Raw genomic sequence first — 20,422 nt, 5'->3', positions numbered from 1 at the left:
CAGAATAAAATATTGTAGGAGGCACTACTCTAAAGCTTTTACACAAACAGCCATTCACCTTGGCGAATGCTATTAGATACTTGAAGCCAAATAATTAGTAACAGCCTCATATTTTAGTTGTGCTCAGTATCAGTCAGGCACAGCTAGAGGATTGAAATCTGGAGTGGAGCCTGCCATTCTGGATGAGCGTGAGAGCAGAGGAACTGCAGCCATTGTGAACACGCAGCAGACGAGGCAAATATCCTACAGCCGGTTTACCCATTCTGCTGATCTGTGCCCCAGAGATACGTTGGTTGGCAGAGTGTAGCATATCCAGCCGGGAAGGGGTCAGTTGCAGAGATACACAATGATATTCTTCCCCATGATTCAGGGCTTTGTTAATTCTATTCTCCACATGCTTCTCGGCTCTCCTTGTTGACAGATTGACAGCCATTGGCCTAGCTCGGAGCGGAGCAGAAGTTTCTTTTTTCCCGCCTTGTGTAAGGGGGCTTTGTTGGCATCTTTGGAAAGGGATGCTTTTCTGTGAACATTTTAATAATTAGGAGAGGGAACAGTTTCCAAAATCGAACAAAATTCTTATTAAACAATTCTGTCTCGGACAAAAGTCTGTCCCAGGGTTCATATTCTAGCATAGTAGTCTACAGCTTTATATGCAATGCACCTTCATTTCTGTAATTATGGCTTTGCTGTTCATATTAGCAAGAATATGAATAGATTAGAATTAAGCGGTTTAGAGACACCACGTGGAAGATGCATTGGATTAGCCAGCGAATGGTACTGTGCTACAATGTGGAGAAAAGGTGCAAAAGACAGATAACAATGTATCCAGGTAGTGTGATAAGCGACTTTGAAAAATGTGAAGGTTGGAGAACAATGCGCTTAGTTAAGGATCAGCGGGAAAGTGGGATTAAGTGTTTTTTTTGTAACAATAGGATTTTTGGTGAAGAGGTAGTAATATCGGGAAAGTATCCCTGAATATGAACCATTATGAAGATGTTAGAAACATTTCAACTAAATGAAAAAAGTTCTGTAGACGTTTAACTACCTAAGTGTTTTCTCGATCATTTAGACCATTTTACTGTGTGTTTGCTCAAGAGAAGATTGAGGATAATTGGATGACTGAACGTGAAAAAAAGTGACAGTGAATACAATCCTTAACAAAAAGACAGCTGACCACCTAATGTGTATGGGGCACACAATTGGACAGATGAAGTCAGGGAAAAGAAGCATAGTGAATTTCAATGTCTGAACCTTTTGTTCTTCCTGAAAATATGTCACCATATTGAAAATACATCTACACTCTGCTGTACTGAGCATCTTGTGTGTATGGGGTCTGGAGCAATAGCTGTTGGCCGATCGAGTATTCACCAACAGCTGTTCGGGGTGTACGGGAGAAGTATATCTACATGAATGTTATGGAAGGGTATTAGAGTAATAGCATATGCTTGTCTACAATCACATATGCCATTTTGGTGGTACTTCACTGTCAAGAAAAAAAAATAGGAATATGGTGGAACTACATTTTGTATAGTTTATTATACAGTCATGGATGAAAGTGTTGGCATCCTTGAAATTATTCCAGAAAATGAAGTATTTCTCCCAGAAAATTATTGCTATTACAGATGTTTTGTTATACACATGTTTATTTCCTTTGTGTGTATTGGAACAGCACAAAAAAAAGAAAAAAAGGCAAACTGGACATTTCACACAAAACCCCAAAAATGGTTTGGACAAAATTGTTGGCACCTTTCCAAGATTGTGGGCAAACAACTTTGTTTCAAGTATGTGATGCTCAATCACACTCACCTGTGGCAAGCAACTGGTGTGGGCAATATGAAAATAACACCCGAAACCAGATAAAAGTGGAGAAGTTGACTCAATCTTTGCATTTTGTGTTTGTGTGTGCCACACTAATCATGGAGAACAGAAAGAGAAGAGAACGGTCTGAGGAATTGAGTACCAAATTGTTGAAATATATCAACATTTTTAAGGTTCCAAATCCATCTCCAGAGATCTTGATGATTCTTTGTCCACGGGGTGCGCAACATAACTAAGACGTTTACAAGCCATGGCACTGTAACTAATCTTCATGGACATGGATAGCAGAGAAAAATTGATGAAAGGTTGCAACGCAGGATAGTACGAATGGTGGATAAGTAGCCCCAATCAAGTTCCAATGAAATTCAAGCTGTCCTGCAGGCTCAAGGTGCACCAGTGTCAACGCAAACTATCCGTCAACATTTAAATGAAATGCTATGGCAAGAGACCCAGGAGGACCCTACTGATGACACAGAGACATAAAAATGCTAGGCTGTAGTTTGCCAAAATGTATGTAAGCAAGTCAAAATCCTTCTGAGAAAGGGTCTTGTGGACAGATCAGACCAAGATAGAGCTTTTTGGTAAAGCACATCATTCTACTGTTTACCGAAAACAAAATGAGGCCTACAAAGAAAAGAACATAGTATTTACAGTCAAATATGGTGGAGGTTCAAAGATGTTTTGGGGTTGCTTTGCTGGCTCTGACACTGGTTGCAATGTAGTGCCCAGTGTCCCAACGCTGGGTTTGCGCCTGAGGTCATGGGTCTTCCAGCAGGACAATGACCCCAAACATACTTCAAGACGCACCCAGAAATGGATGGAAACAAAGTGCTGAAGAGTTCTGAAGTGGTAAACAAAGCTAGAAAAAAAACCTCTAAAAATATTCTTTATTTAAATAGTTGTTAAAATTATTAGAAATAAATAGACAACATGAATAACCATACACAAATAATGATTGAGGTTAAAGGGTAAAAAAATCGACTCTAATGGGACCCTATTATAAGCGATATGGCGCCCCCGCTCAACGTGACTGACCCTATTGGTCTCTATAGAACCCTAATTCTAAATTGAGCACCCAACCATGTTTCAAAAAATACACTTTGAATAATAATAAAGTGAAAAAAATATCCCAAGAATGTTACTACACCAAGTATGGTACATATAAAATATGCAAACCATGAAAAACAGGAGCAATAGCTCAAGATACAGTAATCTTAACCATGCTAAGTTTCAGTCAGAAAAAGTTCTGATATGAATCCCTCTATCACACAATGGCAGTAACAGATCTTCATAGAACACAATATCCCTTAATTATCAGTTGATGCACAGTGACATTAATAACAAGTTATCTACTTATCTGTATACTCGATAAGAAGCAATTCCCAACTTGTTTCCCCCATCTCCAATCTAGGAGTTCATCAGGGAACAGTGGTAAGGTATAGAGGGGCACTATAGCCTGCAGTAAGGGATCCAATGGATGTGTATTTCCTGATACATGGTCGTTGGGTAACTTAGAGTTAAGGGTTGTATAGGAACCAATATGGTCAGTCCACATTGAGCGAGGGTGTCATATCGCTTATATTAGGGTGCCAACCTCCTCGGACAGGTAGGGGATTAAAAAAAAAAAGGGTTCCATTAGGGACTTTAGAGCATATTGTTTACCCTTTAACCTCAGTCATTATTTGTGTGTGCTTATTCATGTTGTCTATTATTTCTAATAATTTTAAAGATTATTTAAATAAAGAATATTTTTAGTTTTTTTTTTCCTTAGCTTGGTTTACTTGTTTAGGACCCCTTAGCTTATCTGTTTTTTGATTTTCACAGTTCTGAAGTGGCCAGCAATGAGTCCGGATCTAAATCCCATTGGACACCTGCAGAGGGATCTTAAAATTACTGTAGGGAGAAGACACCCTTCAAATATGAGAGACCTGGAGCAGTTTGCAAAAGATGCAGGGGCATAATTACCGCGGTCGCTGCAGCAATCAGGCATGGTGGATGAGGAACCCGCCAAAGCCAGCAAATGCTTCAACTGTACATGCACCCAAGGGCGCACATTCAGCTGAAGTCTACTGCGGCGTACAGACCCGCACCAATCAGAGGCCAGCAGCTGACATCATGGGGGAGCATGGCAGTGACATCATGCGCTCCCGTCAATTGCACGCTGATGTCAGCTGCCGGCCCCAGAAAAGGACGCCACGTGGTGGGGAGCTGAGGGAAGCTGAGTATTTTTTTTTTTATTTTTTTTTTTTAAAGTGAGTATATGATTGCCATACTACTACATGGAGGACTATGGGCTGTGTATTATATTACATGGATGACTATGGGCTGTGCATTATACTATGTGGATGACTTTGGGCTGTGCATTATACTATGTGGATGACTATGGGCTGTGCATTATACTATGTGGATGAATATGGATAGTTCATTATACTATGTGGATGACTTTGGGCTGTGCATTATACTATGTGGATGAATATGGATAGTTCATTATACTATGTGGATGACTTTGGGCTGTGCATTATACTATGTGGATGAATATGGATAGTTCATTATACTATGTGGATGACTTTGGGCTGTGCATTATACTATGGATGAATATGGATAGTTCATTATACTATGTGGATGACTATGGGCTGTGCATTATACTATGGATGAATATGGATAGTTCATTATACTATGTGGATGACTTTGGGCTGTGCATTATACTATGTGGATGAATATGGATAGTTCATTATACTATGTGGATGACTTTGGGCTGTGCATTATACTATGTGGATGAATATGGATAGTTCATTATACTATGTGGATGACTTTGGGCTGTGCATTATACTATGGATGAATATGGATAGTTCATTATACTATGTGGATGACTATGGGCTGTGCATTATACTATGGATGAATATGGATAGTTCATTATACTATGTGGATGACTTTGGGCTGTGCATTATACAATGTGGATGAATATGGATAGTTCATTATACTATGTGGATGACTTTGGGCTGTGCATTATACAATGTGGATGAATATGGATAGTTCATTATACTATGTGGATGACTTTGGGCTGTGCATTATACTATGGATGAATATGGATAGTTCATTATACTATGTGGATGACTATGGGCTGTGCATTATACTATGGATGAATATGGATAGTTCATTATACTATGTGGATGACTTTGGGCTGTGCATTATACAATGTGGATGAATATGGATAGTTCATTATACTATGTGGATGACTTTGGGCTGTGCATTATACTATGGATGAATATGGATAGTTCATTATACTATGTGGATGACTTTGGGCTGTGCATTATACTATGTGGATGAATATGGATAGTTCATTATACTATGTGGATGACTTTGGGCTGTGCATTATACTATGTGGATGAATATGGATAGTTCATTATACTATGTGGATGACTTTGGGCTGTGCATTATACTATGGATGAATATGGATAGTTCATTATACTATGTGGATGACTATGGGCTGTGCATTATACTATGGATGAATATGGATAGTTCATTATACTATGTGGATGACTTTGGGCTGTGCATTATACAATGTGGATGAATATGGATAGTTCATTATACTATGTGGATGACTTTGGGCTGTGCATTATACTACATGGATGAGTATATCAATATAGGAGAACCAAGAGTCAAAACTGGCCAAAAAATTCACAAAAAATTATATTTATTACCATTACATAAGTAAAATGAATAGTAGGAAAAAATTAGTTAAAAGAGCATGTAGTAACTGCATCCATAAATACACCCAGTCGTCCAGGTGACTATGACAGGACGAAAGTGACTATGATACACAATGTAATAACCATAAATGTCAAAGCAAGTGCTACCCACACATGAGCATGGTTACCATAGGTATGTGGCGATCAGACCAAATCTAAAATAGTATACTGCCAGTGATCAAATAGTAAAGATCACCACATCTCACCATGGATACATCAGTAATAATAAAAAGTCAGATAAGTGAATTACCCATGTGTGTGGTAAGGTCCTGCCAGGGTCCTGGATCGTGTACCCCAACGCACGTTTCGCAGTAAATTATTGCCGCTTCCTCACTGGGTGTATTTATGGATGCAGTTACTACATGCTCTTTTAACTAATTTTTTGCTACTATTCATTTTACTTATGTAATGGATTTATTTAATAAATATAATTTTTTGTGAATTTTTTGGCCAGTTTTGACTCTTGGTTCTCCTATATTGCTATTCATTTTATGAGTCGCCATATATGTTTGTATAGTATTCCAAACTGACGAATTGTCTGTTCATATGGATGAGTATATGATTGTCATACTACTACATGGAGGACTATGGTCTGTGCATTATGCTACATGAATGACTATGGACTGTGCATGATACTACATAGATGACTATGTCTGTGCATTATATTATATGAAGGAGATGGGCTGTGTATTATACTAATATGGAGGACTATGGGCTGTGAATTATATGAAGCATGTGGGCTGTGAATTATACTAATATGGAGGTGCATCATACTATATTGAGGACTATGGGGAGTGCATTACACTATATGGAGAGCTATAGAGAGTTCATTATATTTTAGGTTTTAGGTAGGACTATGGGCTGTGCATTAGACTATATGGAAGACTATGGACTGTGCATTATATTATATTGGGGACTATGGGGAGTGCATTATACTTCTGCTATGAGGCCCCATGCCTTCTATGTACGCCCCTGGTGAGTATAATGGTTTATTTTTTTCTATACATTAAAGAACAGCGGCAGAACAGGGGACATATATCAGGATGGGGGTTATATATACCAGGATGGGGCCAGGATGAGAGACATATATACCAGGATGAGGGACATAAATACCAAGATGGGGGGCATAGCTATAATCAGGAGGTGAGCAGCCCCAGTCCAAATCTTGCACAAGGGCCCACCAGTCTCTAGTTATGTCACTGAAGAGTGGTTCAGAATTCCAGTTGAGAGGTCTAAGAAGCTTGTTAATGGTTATAGGAAGCATTTGATTGCAGTTATTTACACCAAAGGGTGTGCAACCAAATATTAAGTTGAGGGTGCCAACAATTTTTGGGGTTTTGTGAGATTTATGTCCAATTTGCCTTTTTTCTTAGTTTTTTTTGTATGTTGTTCCAATACACACAAAGCACAAAGGAAACAAACGTGTATAACAAAACATATGAAACTGAAATAATTTACTGAGAGAAATACTTGTATCTGTCTTTCAACAATTTTTTTGTAGCACAGGTAACTGCAGTGACAAAATGTGCCGTAGTATCTCCTTGTATTCTCAGTCAGTGCTGAAAGTCAGCATTGTTTATTTTCACTGTTTCTCTCCCTAGAAGTGTTCACTGTGTATGTTTGTTAGGGGGGGGGACACTTCCAAGTCTGAATGAACATTATGAAGTCCTTCAGACTCTCTTATGAATATTTTAAGCTTCCTATTTGATGTTCAGCTGATAAAAAAAGACTCATTCACATAGCCGATCTGTCAACGCTGAGCCATTACTGCAGTGCAGGGAGCCTATAACTGTTGAGCAGAGTCAACTGGAAATAAAACTCCACTGTATGTCTTCATATTAAATCAAAAGTCTTATGCAGTATGGGGAGTATTGGGTACAGAAACACTATTTTGACAATGGAAACACAAAACAATGATTTCAAGTGTATGTTTTGTTACCTTGCTGCAGCCAGTAACTGGCTATAGGTGTGCTATTTCACAGATTAGTATCCACCTACCAGGATCCGTCTTTTAAAGATTGAAGATGCGTTATTTCATCTCTTTATACCGCAAATGAAGTTCTGTTTTTTACTGTTACATACATAAACACACATAGACCAGTTGAAATTCTTAAAGCACCTGCAAATATTGTAAGTTATTATTATTATGCTTTACTTGTATGACACCATTAATTCCATATTGTGGCTCACAATCTAGATTCCCTTTCAGTATGTATTTGTAGTTTGGGAGGAAACCGGAGAACCCGGAAGAAACCCACGCAAACACAGGAAGAACATACAAACTCCTTGCAGATGTTGTCCTTGGTGGGATTTGAACCCACGACCCCAGCGCTGCAAGGCTGCAGTGCTAACCACTGAGCCACCGTGCTGCTCACTTTATACCGCCAAACAACTCTGACTCCACAGGAAGGTGTTCTGTATAAATTGACACGAGATGTTGGCAGCAGATATTCAAAATCCTGTAAGGCTAAATTAACACATTCATCTTTCGAGGTCCAAGAACGGACTGCAATGTACGGTCCAGCTGTAAATTTCCAGACCTGAACTCTACATCCTCCTCCTATATGCCAATGAGGTCAGGAGACCTGTGGCCAGTCCGTGCATTATGGTTCGAGTACATGGATGTGTGAATCCAGCCTTTGTGTGGTGGAGCCTCCGTGTATCATACTTGTTTTTCTAGCACATTCCACGGAAAGTCAACACATTGGACTCTGCTTTAAGAATAGTTTAAAGAACATGACAATTTTTGCAGTGTAGCAGGCCACTGTGGTGACCCGTTTTTGCTAGGTACTATCCACTGCTAACCGAAATTCACTCAGTTTTTTTAGGTTTGTGCATATTTCTTATTTTTAACATATGAAATTCAAGAACTTTCTGCACTTGATGCCTAATTCGTCCCACCCCTGGACAGGTGCCATTTTCACAGGATAGTTATTGGTAAAGGGGATCTGTCAGCAGGTTTTTGCTATGTTATCTGCTGAGAGCAGCCTGATTACTGGATTTCTTGGTGCAGTTTTGTTAGAATCCTTGTTTTCACTGCTGTAGATGTAGCAGTGCTCAGATTGCAAAACTGTGTATAACCCCTCCCACATACCTGATTGGCAGCTTCATGTGTTCATTGTGAGCAAGCTGCCAATTAGTGGTAGGGGCGGGGTTACACAGATTGACTAATTGCACGTGAGACCTAGTCCTGTAGTGATAATCTCCTGCTAATTAAACAGTGGTTGTATTGAAACGATAATACATCGCCTAGTAACTGGCACATCCTTGAAATCAGGCTTATTTGCCCTATATTATGCTGCTCTCAGATTAAAGCCCCTTTCACACATCAGTGTTTTGCTATCAGTCGCAATCCATCGAATTTTGGAAAAAAAACCGAATCCGGCGACTAATGCCGCCGGATCCGTTTTTTTTCTGTCCGGTGGCCGGAGACAATGGAGTAACATTTTTTGTGTACGTCGAAAAATCAGACAGCGACGGATCTGTCATCATCCATCGTTTGCTCAAATGGAAGCTTATGGGCGCCAGATCCGTCAAATGACAGAATCCGGCAACGGATTCCAGTTTTTTTAACTGAGCATGCTCCGATTTATTTAGGATCCAATTAGCCAGATCCGCTAGTCGGATCTGTCGAAAAAACGCATCCGTCTCATCAGTTTTTCACAATCTGCAACGGATCCATCGAGCCAACGGATTGTGACTGACGGCAAAAAACTGATGTGTGAAAGGGGTCTAAATAGCAAGAACCTGGCGACAGATTCCCTTTAAGTACTTCCTCTTGTCACTGGCTTTAATGTTATGGCTGATTGATGTATACTGTTACTGAGCAGTATTGTACACTCCTGTTTTCTTCCATTGTCTTTGCAGCACCACAAGTTCTACAGCCAGTAGCTGTGACACAGAGTTTACGAAAGAGGACGAGCAGAGGTTGAAGGATTACATTCAGCAGCTGAAGAATGATCGGGCTGCAGTGAAACTCACGATGCTGGAACTGGAAAGCATCCACATTGATCCTCTGAGCTATGATGTAAAGCCACGAGGCGACAACCAGAGACTAGATTTGGAGAACGCGGTCTTGATGCAAGAGCTTATGGCCATGAAGGTAAAATAAACAGCCAAATATTCTTACAATTCACAATAATTAAACTTATTGCTCACACTACCAACCTCTGCTTCTCTGGCCAGTAATGATATGCTCACTTCTATTAATACTAATATAAAGTAAAATCATTTTATGCATACATTTAGCGTGTTGAAAATTAGACAATTTGTGAACATTTTCATCCATTGCATTATTAGTTGTAACATTTCACCTATATCACAGCTAGAGAATGTCGGATTCTTATACAAGGATTATACATTTTTGCTACCAGTCTACTGGTCAAGCCTGTCACTTTTTACATGTGAGATTATCGTATATAAAGGTAAAGAACAGTAAGAGAATGAGGAAGCTCCAGAGATGCGGTATATCTCTATGGACATTAGGACATGGTTAGCAAAATTACTGCTTAACCCCTTTGTGATCTTTCCCCTTTTTCCAAGAGCTGGCACTTTATTTTCGTTGACATAGCCATGGTTTGATGTTTGCTGCCCAATTGTAGTTTTGAATGTCATTGTTAATTATACCATAAAATGTACTAAAAAACGTGAAAAAAAAAAATCAGAGTGGGAGAAAATTGTGACAAAAAGAAATTCCACCATTTTTATATATTATTTATTTAGCTTAGATTTATAGCACCCCATGGAGATTGAGATGCGGCACATCTTTCCAGACCGCAGCATGTCAATTTCTCTTGCAGAGACGCTAGTCTCCACAAGAGAAATTTCACCCATAGAATGTATTGGATACGGTAAATCCGCACGGTTCAGTGATCACATGTGGATTCACCTGCCAGGTTCAATAGAAGGCAGCACTTTGGATTATGGGCACCCGGCCTTATGCTGCAGAGAGAGTCGACGTATGCTGTGACGTGCATCTTTTTAGAGTGTACAGTATACCCCTACTGGTGGTAGGCACTTAAGACACAATGTAAAAGGAGCCTAAGATTTGTAATATTTTTATATTCCCCTCTATGGATCTGAGTGAGGACTTGTTTTTAGCATGGCCAGCTCTCGTTTTATTGATACTAATTCAGGGTAGGTGTGAAATTTTGATTTCTTTTTGTTGCATTTTTTTTTTTACAGAGGTGGTGACCGAAAAGTTGGCGTCCTTGCTTTTTGATTTTCTTTTAAAATTTTATGTTTTGATAGACAAGATTTTATCAATGCAACAATGCCAACTTTTTTATTATTATTTTAATGGGATAAAAATGGGTGATTCAAATTTTTATAGTTTTTAAATCTTCAGTTGTTACATTTTTTTTATTATTTTTTTTTAGTACACTTGAACCTGCGATACATTGATTGCTCGTCCTATATATTGCAATACCACAGAATTGCAGTATATAGTGTATATATTGTCTCCTTTGAAGCCAGTCACATAGGTACCAGGATAGCATTACACCCGCTGCCAACCATTCCATTTAAATGTCGCTATCAGAGGTGGACGGCGGCATCTAAATGGTTAAATAGCAATTATAGGAGCAATCTGTGGTCGCTGCTGTTAGAGACGCATAGTGGCTATGTAACACAGACAGCCGTTAGCTTCTGAGCCCCCTGCATACATGCACACCTAAATGCAGATGTTCTGGTACCGATATTTGTGCTAACAGGTTACTGATATTAAAAAATATATATAATTGACGGATTTGTAATTTCTGGCTATTTACAAAGTGTCATGGATGGGAATAGGAAGCACAGACTAGCAGGGACCAGGGAAGTCCTAGAATGTATTATTCAAACAGTTCAGATGCATTTAATTCTCAACATCTGTCCTGTGGATGCATGATAACTTTTTAAGAATTAACCCTTTAAAACAATGTAATTTTCCTGGAAAACCCCTGTAAGAGTGTGCCTGATATAATACTAAACACCACTTTATCATGAATCCCAGGTTATTGAGCTAAACACAAGGCCCTGACAGGTTTAAATACAAATTACAGATGCAGACTGCCTGAGTTACCCTGAGACGTGCGTGTAAGTTTTGTGTGTCTACATTTGGCTCGTGCAGTACACCGGAGGCAGGGCGGACATTTCCAGCATTATTCCCTCTATGGACACCAGTGGTGCCGGTTCATTAGCATGTGGAGTGCATCAGCCGTATTAGTCCCCAATGCTGCCGCTCTGTCAGTTTGATGATGTTACTGTCTGTGCTCTGAAAGCTCAGAGTTCTTGATCCATCAGGTCTGACACTGCTGTAGAAGCTGACAAACATGGCATTACTTACCAATATCTCTCCTGAATGGCAGCCGGATTTGTCCGCATTTGTCAGTTCTCTAGTGATCTGTTTTTAATTTGTCGCTTGGTTGTCTTTATCTTAGTTTGTCCTTCCAGAAAACTAATAATAAGGGAACATTTAGTACTTTATTTTAGGAATACCAGTAGGATTGCAATATAAAACATATCCTTTCTTTACTGTGTCCATCTGTATAGTAAAGTGCATTCTGCCATCTTTCCCTATACAATTAAATAAATGGTATTCGTAAAGACCTGATAGAGAAAAGTATAAATGAGTTCTTTAAAGGTTTAAAGGGAACCTGTCTGTGGCCTTGCCCCCCACCACACACACACCGCCACCATGTCTCTGCTCTATGATATTTCTTGGCAATCCCTGTATACTTACAAAATCAAGTGCTATTCTATGTACGCCCTATGCAAATGTCTCAGGACTAGGCTTTCGAGCGTTGATTTTGCTGGACTAGTCCTGCCTACCGTTTTATAAGCCCTTCTTCATTTTAAAATTAATGCCCTGCTCAACTAGTCCTGAGACATTTGCATAGCACAACCACAGAATAAAACTGGACTTAAAAAGTGTATAGAGATCACAAAGGTGAGCCAAGATTTTTTTGCTTTTATGTCTTATTCCAAGAGCAGAATATTTTTATTCCTCCAATAACCTAGCTATATGAGAGCCTGTTTGTTGCTAGATTAGTTGTAGTTTTGATTGACACCATTTATTTTACCATAGGAAAACAAGGAAAAAATTCTAAGTGCTGTGAAATTGCACAAAAAACCCACACAATTTTGCGCTTGTATTTTCAGTTTTGTTTTTACTGTGTTCACTGAGTAATACAAATAACCTAGAAAACGGATTCTTCAGGTCAGTACAACTATGGCGATACTAAACATGTTTCATTTTCTATTATTATATTTTTAGTGGTGAGAAAAATGAGGAAATACTGTATGTAATAGAAAAGGAACATTTGTGTTGCTGCTTTCTGAGACCTGTAATAGAAAAGGAACATTTGAATTGCTATTTTCTGAGACCTGTAAACTTTTTGGGAAGACTTGTTATTTGCACTCTTAGGTATTGTTTCTAGTAATATTGTTTTGGGATGCATAAAACTTTTTGATAGCTTTTTATTGATGGTGGTGGAGTGCAGCGACTGAAAAATAGCAATTTTGTTTTTTTTGTTTTTTTTTTTCATTTTGACATACAGCATATGGTTTAAATAATTTTTATTTTGATTAATCAGACTTATGATTTTATTGAATTTTTTTATTTATTTTTTTTTAAAGGGGAAAATGTGATGGTGTGATTTAAACTTTTAATTTTTACTTTATTATTTTTAAGATCCCTTGAGGACTTGAACCTACAATCGTTCAATTGCTCATACAATAATACTACATTATTGCAGTATACAGTGAACTTGCGATTCTTTAATGAAGTCAAGCTGGTGGCTGAGCTTCAATGGAGGATTAACCTTCCTCAGGCCCCCGGCTGCCATGGTGACCCATCGCTTCTCTATGATCATGTCATGGTGGGGCCTATGGGAGCGGGTGCTTGTGCACATCAGCATTGGCGCCATTTTTGTGCCACTGCAGTGATCAGAGCAAGCTCTGTAACACACCTGGTAAAGACCTAGAGCCCTTAGCACTTTTTGACAAAAATATACTTTTTAGAGCAATTTGAACTGCATCAAAATTCCATCCCCTATGGGGGTTGTGGCTCAACGGTTGAAGGCCTGATGCATATGTGAGCATTGTGGCTAAGGGTCCCATGCTGTAAATGGTACCGTTTACGCTGTGCTGTAGTCATCCAGTGAATGACTAATAATCATTAAATAATGGGGTCATGTGACAAATACATTAGATAAAATAATATGCTGTTAGAGGGTTTTATTTTGTCATCTGTGTTCTCAAGAGCGGAAACAGGTTATGTTCTGCACTGACTATGAGACGTCACTTGTTTCTATATCAGAGTAGACAGTACTGTTCAGTTTACATTGGTATCCCTTGTGGATTGGGTATGTTTTCAGTGTATCTGTTTGGTGTTAAATTATCTCCTTTATCAGAGACTTTCTGGAGAGAAAGATAATTAGACAATTTGTTTAAATTTGATTTTTAGAAAATAGCATACAATATACCATATATATACTTTTACATACACTACTGTGTGCAAAGGTTTCAGGCAAGTGTGGGAAAAAAGTTACAAAGTAAAAAGTGTTAATAGTTTATTTTTATCAATTAAGAACATGAAAAGTCAATTAACAAAATGTAAATCAAATCAGTATTGGTGTGACCACCCTTTGCCTTCAAAACTGCATGAAATCCTCAATCTTCTAGGTACACCTGTACACAGTGTTTGAAGGAATGCTGCAGGGAGGTTGTACCAAACATCTTGGAGAACTAACCACAGATCTTCCGTGAAAGTAGGCTTGCGTAACTCCTGTCTCTTCATGTAATCCCAGATAGACTTGATGATGTTGAGATCAGGGCTCTGTGGGGCCATATCATCACTTCCAGGACTCCTTATTTTTCTTTACAATGAAGATCGTTTTTAAAGGGAAACTGTCATCAGAATTTAGCTGTAATGTGGTGCTGGGCAATAGTCGTACTAATCTTCCACTCCCCGTCATGCTACATGAAAATTGGGATCCCGGCTAACGGTTTGTTCTTTTTTTATCTGAGCGATACACCTCTGCAAACCGCATGCTACCGTTGTACTTGACAGGCCAGGACCAGATGTTATGGGTATGAGTGAGGGAGAGCAGAGTCCAAAATAAAATTATTTTTACTGAACAGTAAAAAATATGTACATTGCATAATGGGTACAATGCTTTGGAAATGTTTCATTTGCATTAAAAAGGCTTGGGCACGTCTCAGTTACATTCACTGACACTTCTCTTTAGTACTTCACAATTCTGCATCTCACAACAGTCATGGTCTTGCTCTGTGAGGGCTTTATGGGTCAAGGTGTAACGCTACGGTCTCTCACAGCTACTCTCAGTTCCCATCTGTCTAGTTAGGACCCCACTGCTCAAGGTATGTCGGTTCACTGCTCTCCATAGGAGAATTCATGTCCTAGTATGGTGACCATAGCTTCCTTTCAATGTAGACAATTGTTTACTAGCGTCCTTCTGATACAGTTCCCTTTTGTTTTCAATGCCCTTTAAGTGGGCCTTCTGCTTCCCCCTGAGCAAAGTTTTGTACCATTTAAATGGCCTCCCTTGCCTCTGTTCCTATCTGTCAAATGTCTCTTCACGCTTCCTTGGTCCTTCAGGATGTATTATTTGATGTCCTCCCTCATCACACACAAGCCACTTAAGAATGGAAGTCTATCAGCTATTAGATCTTAAGGCTTTCACTACTGAATATAGGCCCTTTCTGAGTCACTACCAGGAAGTTGTCTCCTGTATCCTCACATAGACCCTCCTATTCTGGGCTAGTGAGTGCATACAAGTTAGGCTTCTTTCACACTAGCGTCGGGCTCGGCCCGTCGCGGTGCGTCGGGCCGAGGTCCCCGACGCTAGCGCTGTCTCCGCCGCACAACGAGGGCAGCGGATGCATTTTTCCAGCGCATCCGCTGCCCCATTGTGAGGTGCGGGGAAGTGCAGGGAGGTGGGGGCGGAGTTCCGGCCGCGCATGCGCGGTCGGGAAAAGCGGACCGTCGGGAGCAAAAAACGTTACATGTAACGTTTTTTGCTCCCGACTGTCCGCCACAGCACGGCGCAACCGTCGCACGACGGTTGCGACGTGTGGCAATGCGTCGCAAATGCGTCGCTAATGTTAGTCAATGCTCAAAAAACGCATCCTGCAAGCACTTTTGCAGGATGCGTTTTTTCGGCAAAACGACGCATTTGCGACGTATTGAAGTTAACGCTAGTGTGAAAGTAGCCTTAGTAAACAGACAAAATCACATTAAAAACTATGCAATCCATTAGGCCTCTTTCACACTTCCGTCTTTTAGCTCCTGTCGAAATCCGTTGATTTTTGAAAAAACAGGATCCAGCAAATTTTTCTGCTGGATCCTGTTTGTTGCCATAGACTTGTATTAGCGACGGATTGTGACGGATGGCCATCCGTTTCATCCGTCGTGCACTGGATCCGTCGGAAAATCGCTGTCCGTCGGCGGAGAAAAGGTTCGGAGGAACGTTTTTTTCTGTACGTCGGAAAATCGCTCAGTGACGGGTCCTGCGCTCTCCGTTGGCTATAATGGAAGCCTATGGGCGCAGGATCCGTCACTGACTGTCAAAAGCAGGAAACCAGCGACACATTCCGTCTTTTGAAACTGAGCATGCCTGGAAGAATTTCCAGCCAGGGAAATTCTCTCTCGCTTACTCTCTCTCTCTTTTCACTATTGATGCTGCCTATGCAGCATCAATAGTAACAAGATATAATGTTAAAAATAGCAATATTCTTACCTTCCGGCGTCCCGCGCAGCGTTACCGATGCTCCCGGCAGCTAGCGTTCCCATGAATGCATTGCGAAATTACTCGATGACGTCTCGTTCTCGCGAGACCGCTACGTCATCAGAGGTCATTGCACGCAAGGCATTACTGGGAACGCTAGCTGCCGGGAGCATCGGTAACGCTGCGCGGGACTCCAGAAGGTGAGAATATTGCGATTTTTTAGAAATTATTTTTAACCTGGGTTTTGTTGTGTATGCGTTTTCACAGCGGAAAACCTCTGCAAAGATGCATACACAACAGGTGCACAAAGCCTCGACGGGTCCATCAGAAAAACGGGCCCAGTGCACCCGTTTTTTACAATCTGCACAGGATCCGTCATTTCAACATTTTGACGGATCCTGTGCAGATTGAAAAAACGGAATTGTGAAAGAAGCCTTAGATACCAAAATATTATCTTAAGGGGCAGTACCTCCACTTCCTTATATACACCCAGAAAGTATTAGCAGTACTTAATCAGCCTCCAAATACCCTCCTTAATGATGCAAGTATTAGCCCTAAATGCTAAATGTATGTGTTTAAAAACTAAGTTTATTGTCCCTTTTCTATCTACCGCTGTCAATCAATACCACTGGGCAGGGGAATCACGCCCACAGCAGCGTAACTGACATCCTGGCCTGTGTGGGGAGAGCAGGAAGGAGGAGAATAAGCCATCCCTCTTCCATTTCTCCCTGATGGTATTGTATGATGGATAACTATCTGCCTGTATTTCTCTGCATTGACATCACACTAAAAAGGTAATAAAAAAATACAATATACACTACCGTTCAAAAGTTTAGGATCACTTAGAAATGTCCTTATTTTTGAAAGAAAAGCACAATTTTTTCCATTGAAGCTAACATTAATGATTCAGAAATACACTCTATACTTTAACGTGGTAAATGACACGGTATGGTATTTTAGCTGCAAACATCTGGTTTGTAATGCAATATCTTCATAAGTGTATAGAGGCCCATTTCCAACAACTTATCACTCCAGTGTTCTTATGGTACTTTGTGTTTGCTAACTGTGTAAGAAGGCTAATGGATGGTTAGAATACCCTTGAAAACCCTTGTGCAAGTATGTTAGCACAGCTGAATACAGTTTGGATGATTAGAGAACCTATAAACCTGACCTTTCTTTGAGCTAGTTGAGAATCTGGAGCATTACATTTGTTGGCTCCATTAAACTCTCAAAATGGCCAGAAAAAAAGAACTTTCATGTGAAACTCGACAGTCTATTCTTGTTCTTATGCTACGTTCACACTAGCGTTGTGCGCCGTTGCGTCAGCAACGCAACGCACAACGCACGCAAAAACGCGTCAAAACGCACGCAAAAACGCTGCGTTTTGCGACGCATGCATCGGTTTTTGCCGAAAATCGGACGCAAGAAAAATGCAACTTGTTGCGTTTTCTTGGTCCGACGCTTGCGGCAAAAAAGACGCATGTGTCGCACAACGCAACAAAAAAAAGCATGCGTCCCCCATGTTAAGTATAGGGGCGCATGACGCATGCGTCGCCGCTGCGTCGCCGACGCAAACCCGACGCACATTAGCTTAACGCGAACGTAGCCTTAGAAATGAAGGCTATTCCATGCGAGAAATGGCCAAGAAACTGAAGATTTCCTACAACGGTGTGCATTACTCCCTTCAGAGGAGAGAACAACAGGCTCTAACCAGAGTAGAAAGAGAAGTGGGAGGCCCCGCTGCACAACTGAGCAACAAGACAAGTACATTAGAGTCTGTAGTTTGAGAAATCGACACCTCACAGGTCCTCAACTGGCAGCTTCATTAAATTGTATGTGCAAAACGCCAGTGTCAACGTCTACAGTGAAGAGGTGACTCCGGGATGCTGGCCTTCAGGACCGAGTGGCAAAGAAAAAGCCATATCTGAGACTGGCTAATAAAAGGAAAAGATTAATATGGGCAAAAGAACACAGACATTGGACAGAGGAAGATTGGAAAAAAAGTGTTATGGACAGATTAATTCAAGTTTGAGGTGTTTGGATCACACAGAAGTTCTTTCTGAAATGCAGAACAACTAAAAAGATGCTGGAAGAGTGCCTGACGCCATCTGTCAAGCATGGTGGAGGTAATGTGATGGCCTGGGGTTGCTTTGGTGCTGGTAAAGTGGGAGATTTGTACAAGGTAAAAGGGATTTTGAATAAGGAAGGCTATCACTCCATTTTGCAACGCCATGCCATACTCTGTGGACAACACTTGATTGGAGCCAATATCATCCTACAACAGGACAATGACCCAAGGCACACCTCCAAATTATGCAAGAACTATTTAGGGAAGAAGCAGGCAGCTAGTATTCTATCTGTAATGGAGTGGCCAGTGCAGTCACCAGATCTCAACCCCATTGAGCTGTTGTGGGAACAGCTTGACTGTATGGTACTCAAAAAGTGCCCATCAAGCCAAACTAACTTGTGGGAGGGGCTTCTGGAACCATGGGGTGAAATTTCTCCAGATTACCTCAGCAAATTAACTGCTAGAATGCCAAAGGTCTGCAATGCTGTCATTGCTGCCAAGGGAGCATTCTTTGACTAAAGCAAAGTTTGAAGGAGAAAAATATTATTTCAAATAAAAAAAACTTTTTCGAACCTTGTCAATGTCTGGACTAGATTTTCAATTCATTTGACAACTCATTTGAGTAATAAGTATGAGTTTTCATGGAAAACACAAAATTGTCTGGGTGACCCTAAACTTTTGAACGGTGGTGTATGTAATGGGGCTGAGAGTGTATTCATATCGGGCTCTCCCACAATATAACAAAGATATAAGTACAGTGGAGTACTCCAAATACAATAACAAAAACTTGAAAATGGAGTAGCAACAAGCCACATTGAATGAATATACATATATTTATTGAAAAAAATCACAATAAAAACAGATTCGACATAGAAATACAGTACATACAAACAGAGGAGTCCTGAAGGTAGGCAAGGGATGAGTACGGGATCAAAAATAAGACCTGGGAAAACTGTGTGTATATTGTAAGTGCACAAAGGTAGCGCCAAATGAAAGTCTAAGTAACTACCAGTGGGATATATCTGTGTGTCAGTAACATAACAAGCCCTAACACCCATTCAATAACTTACCCATAGTTGGTCCTGACCGCTCCAACCTACCTACTGGCCCCCTAAACATGTTTTGTGTGCTTGCTTTCTCAAAGAGGAGTAGATGAAAGGGGTTGTCCAGGTTAGGCACAAAAAATTGCAGCCACAAAGAAATACTGCAAGACTTTCATGTCAAACCTGAATAACCCCTTTAGTCTTAACCAAATCCCCAAGGAATTTCTTTTTGGCTTTAATTCTTCCATGAAGATGGCTTATGGCCAGATTTGTCCTAAGATTAGATAGGTGTAGCCTGGTCCCACAGGTTGCTGGGTATTCTGAGCTGATGGCACTGCTGGACATTTTCCTTTTTCAAAGAGAAGTATGAATGCTGCACTAAGTTTCCTTGGTTGATCACTGCATCTATGATCCTCAACCTTGCTCATTTCTTGGTGCTTCAAGAGATTGAAAAGCATATCTTGAAATCCCAGTGTTATTTAAAAATATTTGTCTCTGAGAGACCTTGCCGATGCAGTGTAACTACCTTGTATTTTGCTGCTGTGCTTATTTTTGTCATGGTGTATGACTAGAGCCATGAAGCTGTCTGACTCAACTTCACCTTTGTAGCAGAATGTAGCTATTCCTCACCCATTTTTAGGTTGTCCATGCAGCTGTTTGTCTCAGTTATTGACTGTTTTTCATATGTAGGTTGAAACAGATTATAATCCCCTGTTTGGTATAATTGTTTGGTTATACATCACTTGCAAATGCGGTTTTGAAGGCAAAGCGTGGTCACACCAAATATTGGTTTGATTTAGATTTTGTTCATTCACTTTACATGTTGTTAATTGATAAAAAAATAAACTAGCATCTATACTCGAGTATAAGCTGAGATTTTCAGCCCATTTTTTTAGGCTGAAAGTGCCCCTCTCAGCTTATACTCGAGTCATTGTCCCAGGGGTCGGAGGGGGAGCGGCAGGAGTGGTGGCTGTTACATCATACTCATCCCCTCCTGACGCATCTCTGCATGTC

General features: G+C 40.3%; 1 protein-coding gene across 3 annotated transcripts in view; it reads left to right on the top strand.

The window, feature by feature from the left end:
- The window catches only part of MCC (MCC regulator of Wnt signaling pathway), a 452,211-nt gene that overhangs the window by 405,905 nt on the left and 25,884 nt on the right, over positions 1–20,422 (top strand). For all 3 annotated transcript variants that reach the window (XM_077290460.1, XM_077290469.1, XM_077290479.1), the window contains one exon: positions 9,435–9,669. In XM_077290460.1, coding sequence (XP_077146575.1) covers positions 9,435–9,669 — 235 coding nt within the window. The remainder of the gene's footprint in view (positions 1–9,434; positions 9,670–20,422) is intronic.

The sequence above is a fragment of the Ranitomeya variabilis genome, chromosome 1 (assembly GCF_051348905.1).
Source record: "Ranitomeya variabilis isolate aRanVar5 chromosome 1, aRanVar5.hap1, whole genome shotgun sequence".
Taxonomy (NCBI): Eukaryota; Metazoa; Chordata; class Amphibia; order Anura; family Dendrobatidae; genus Ranitomeya; species Ranitomeya variabilis.
This window is presented reverse-complemented; position numbering and strand designations above follow the sequence as displayed.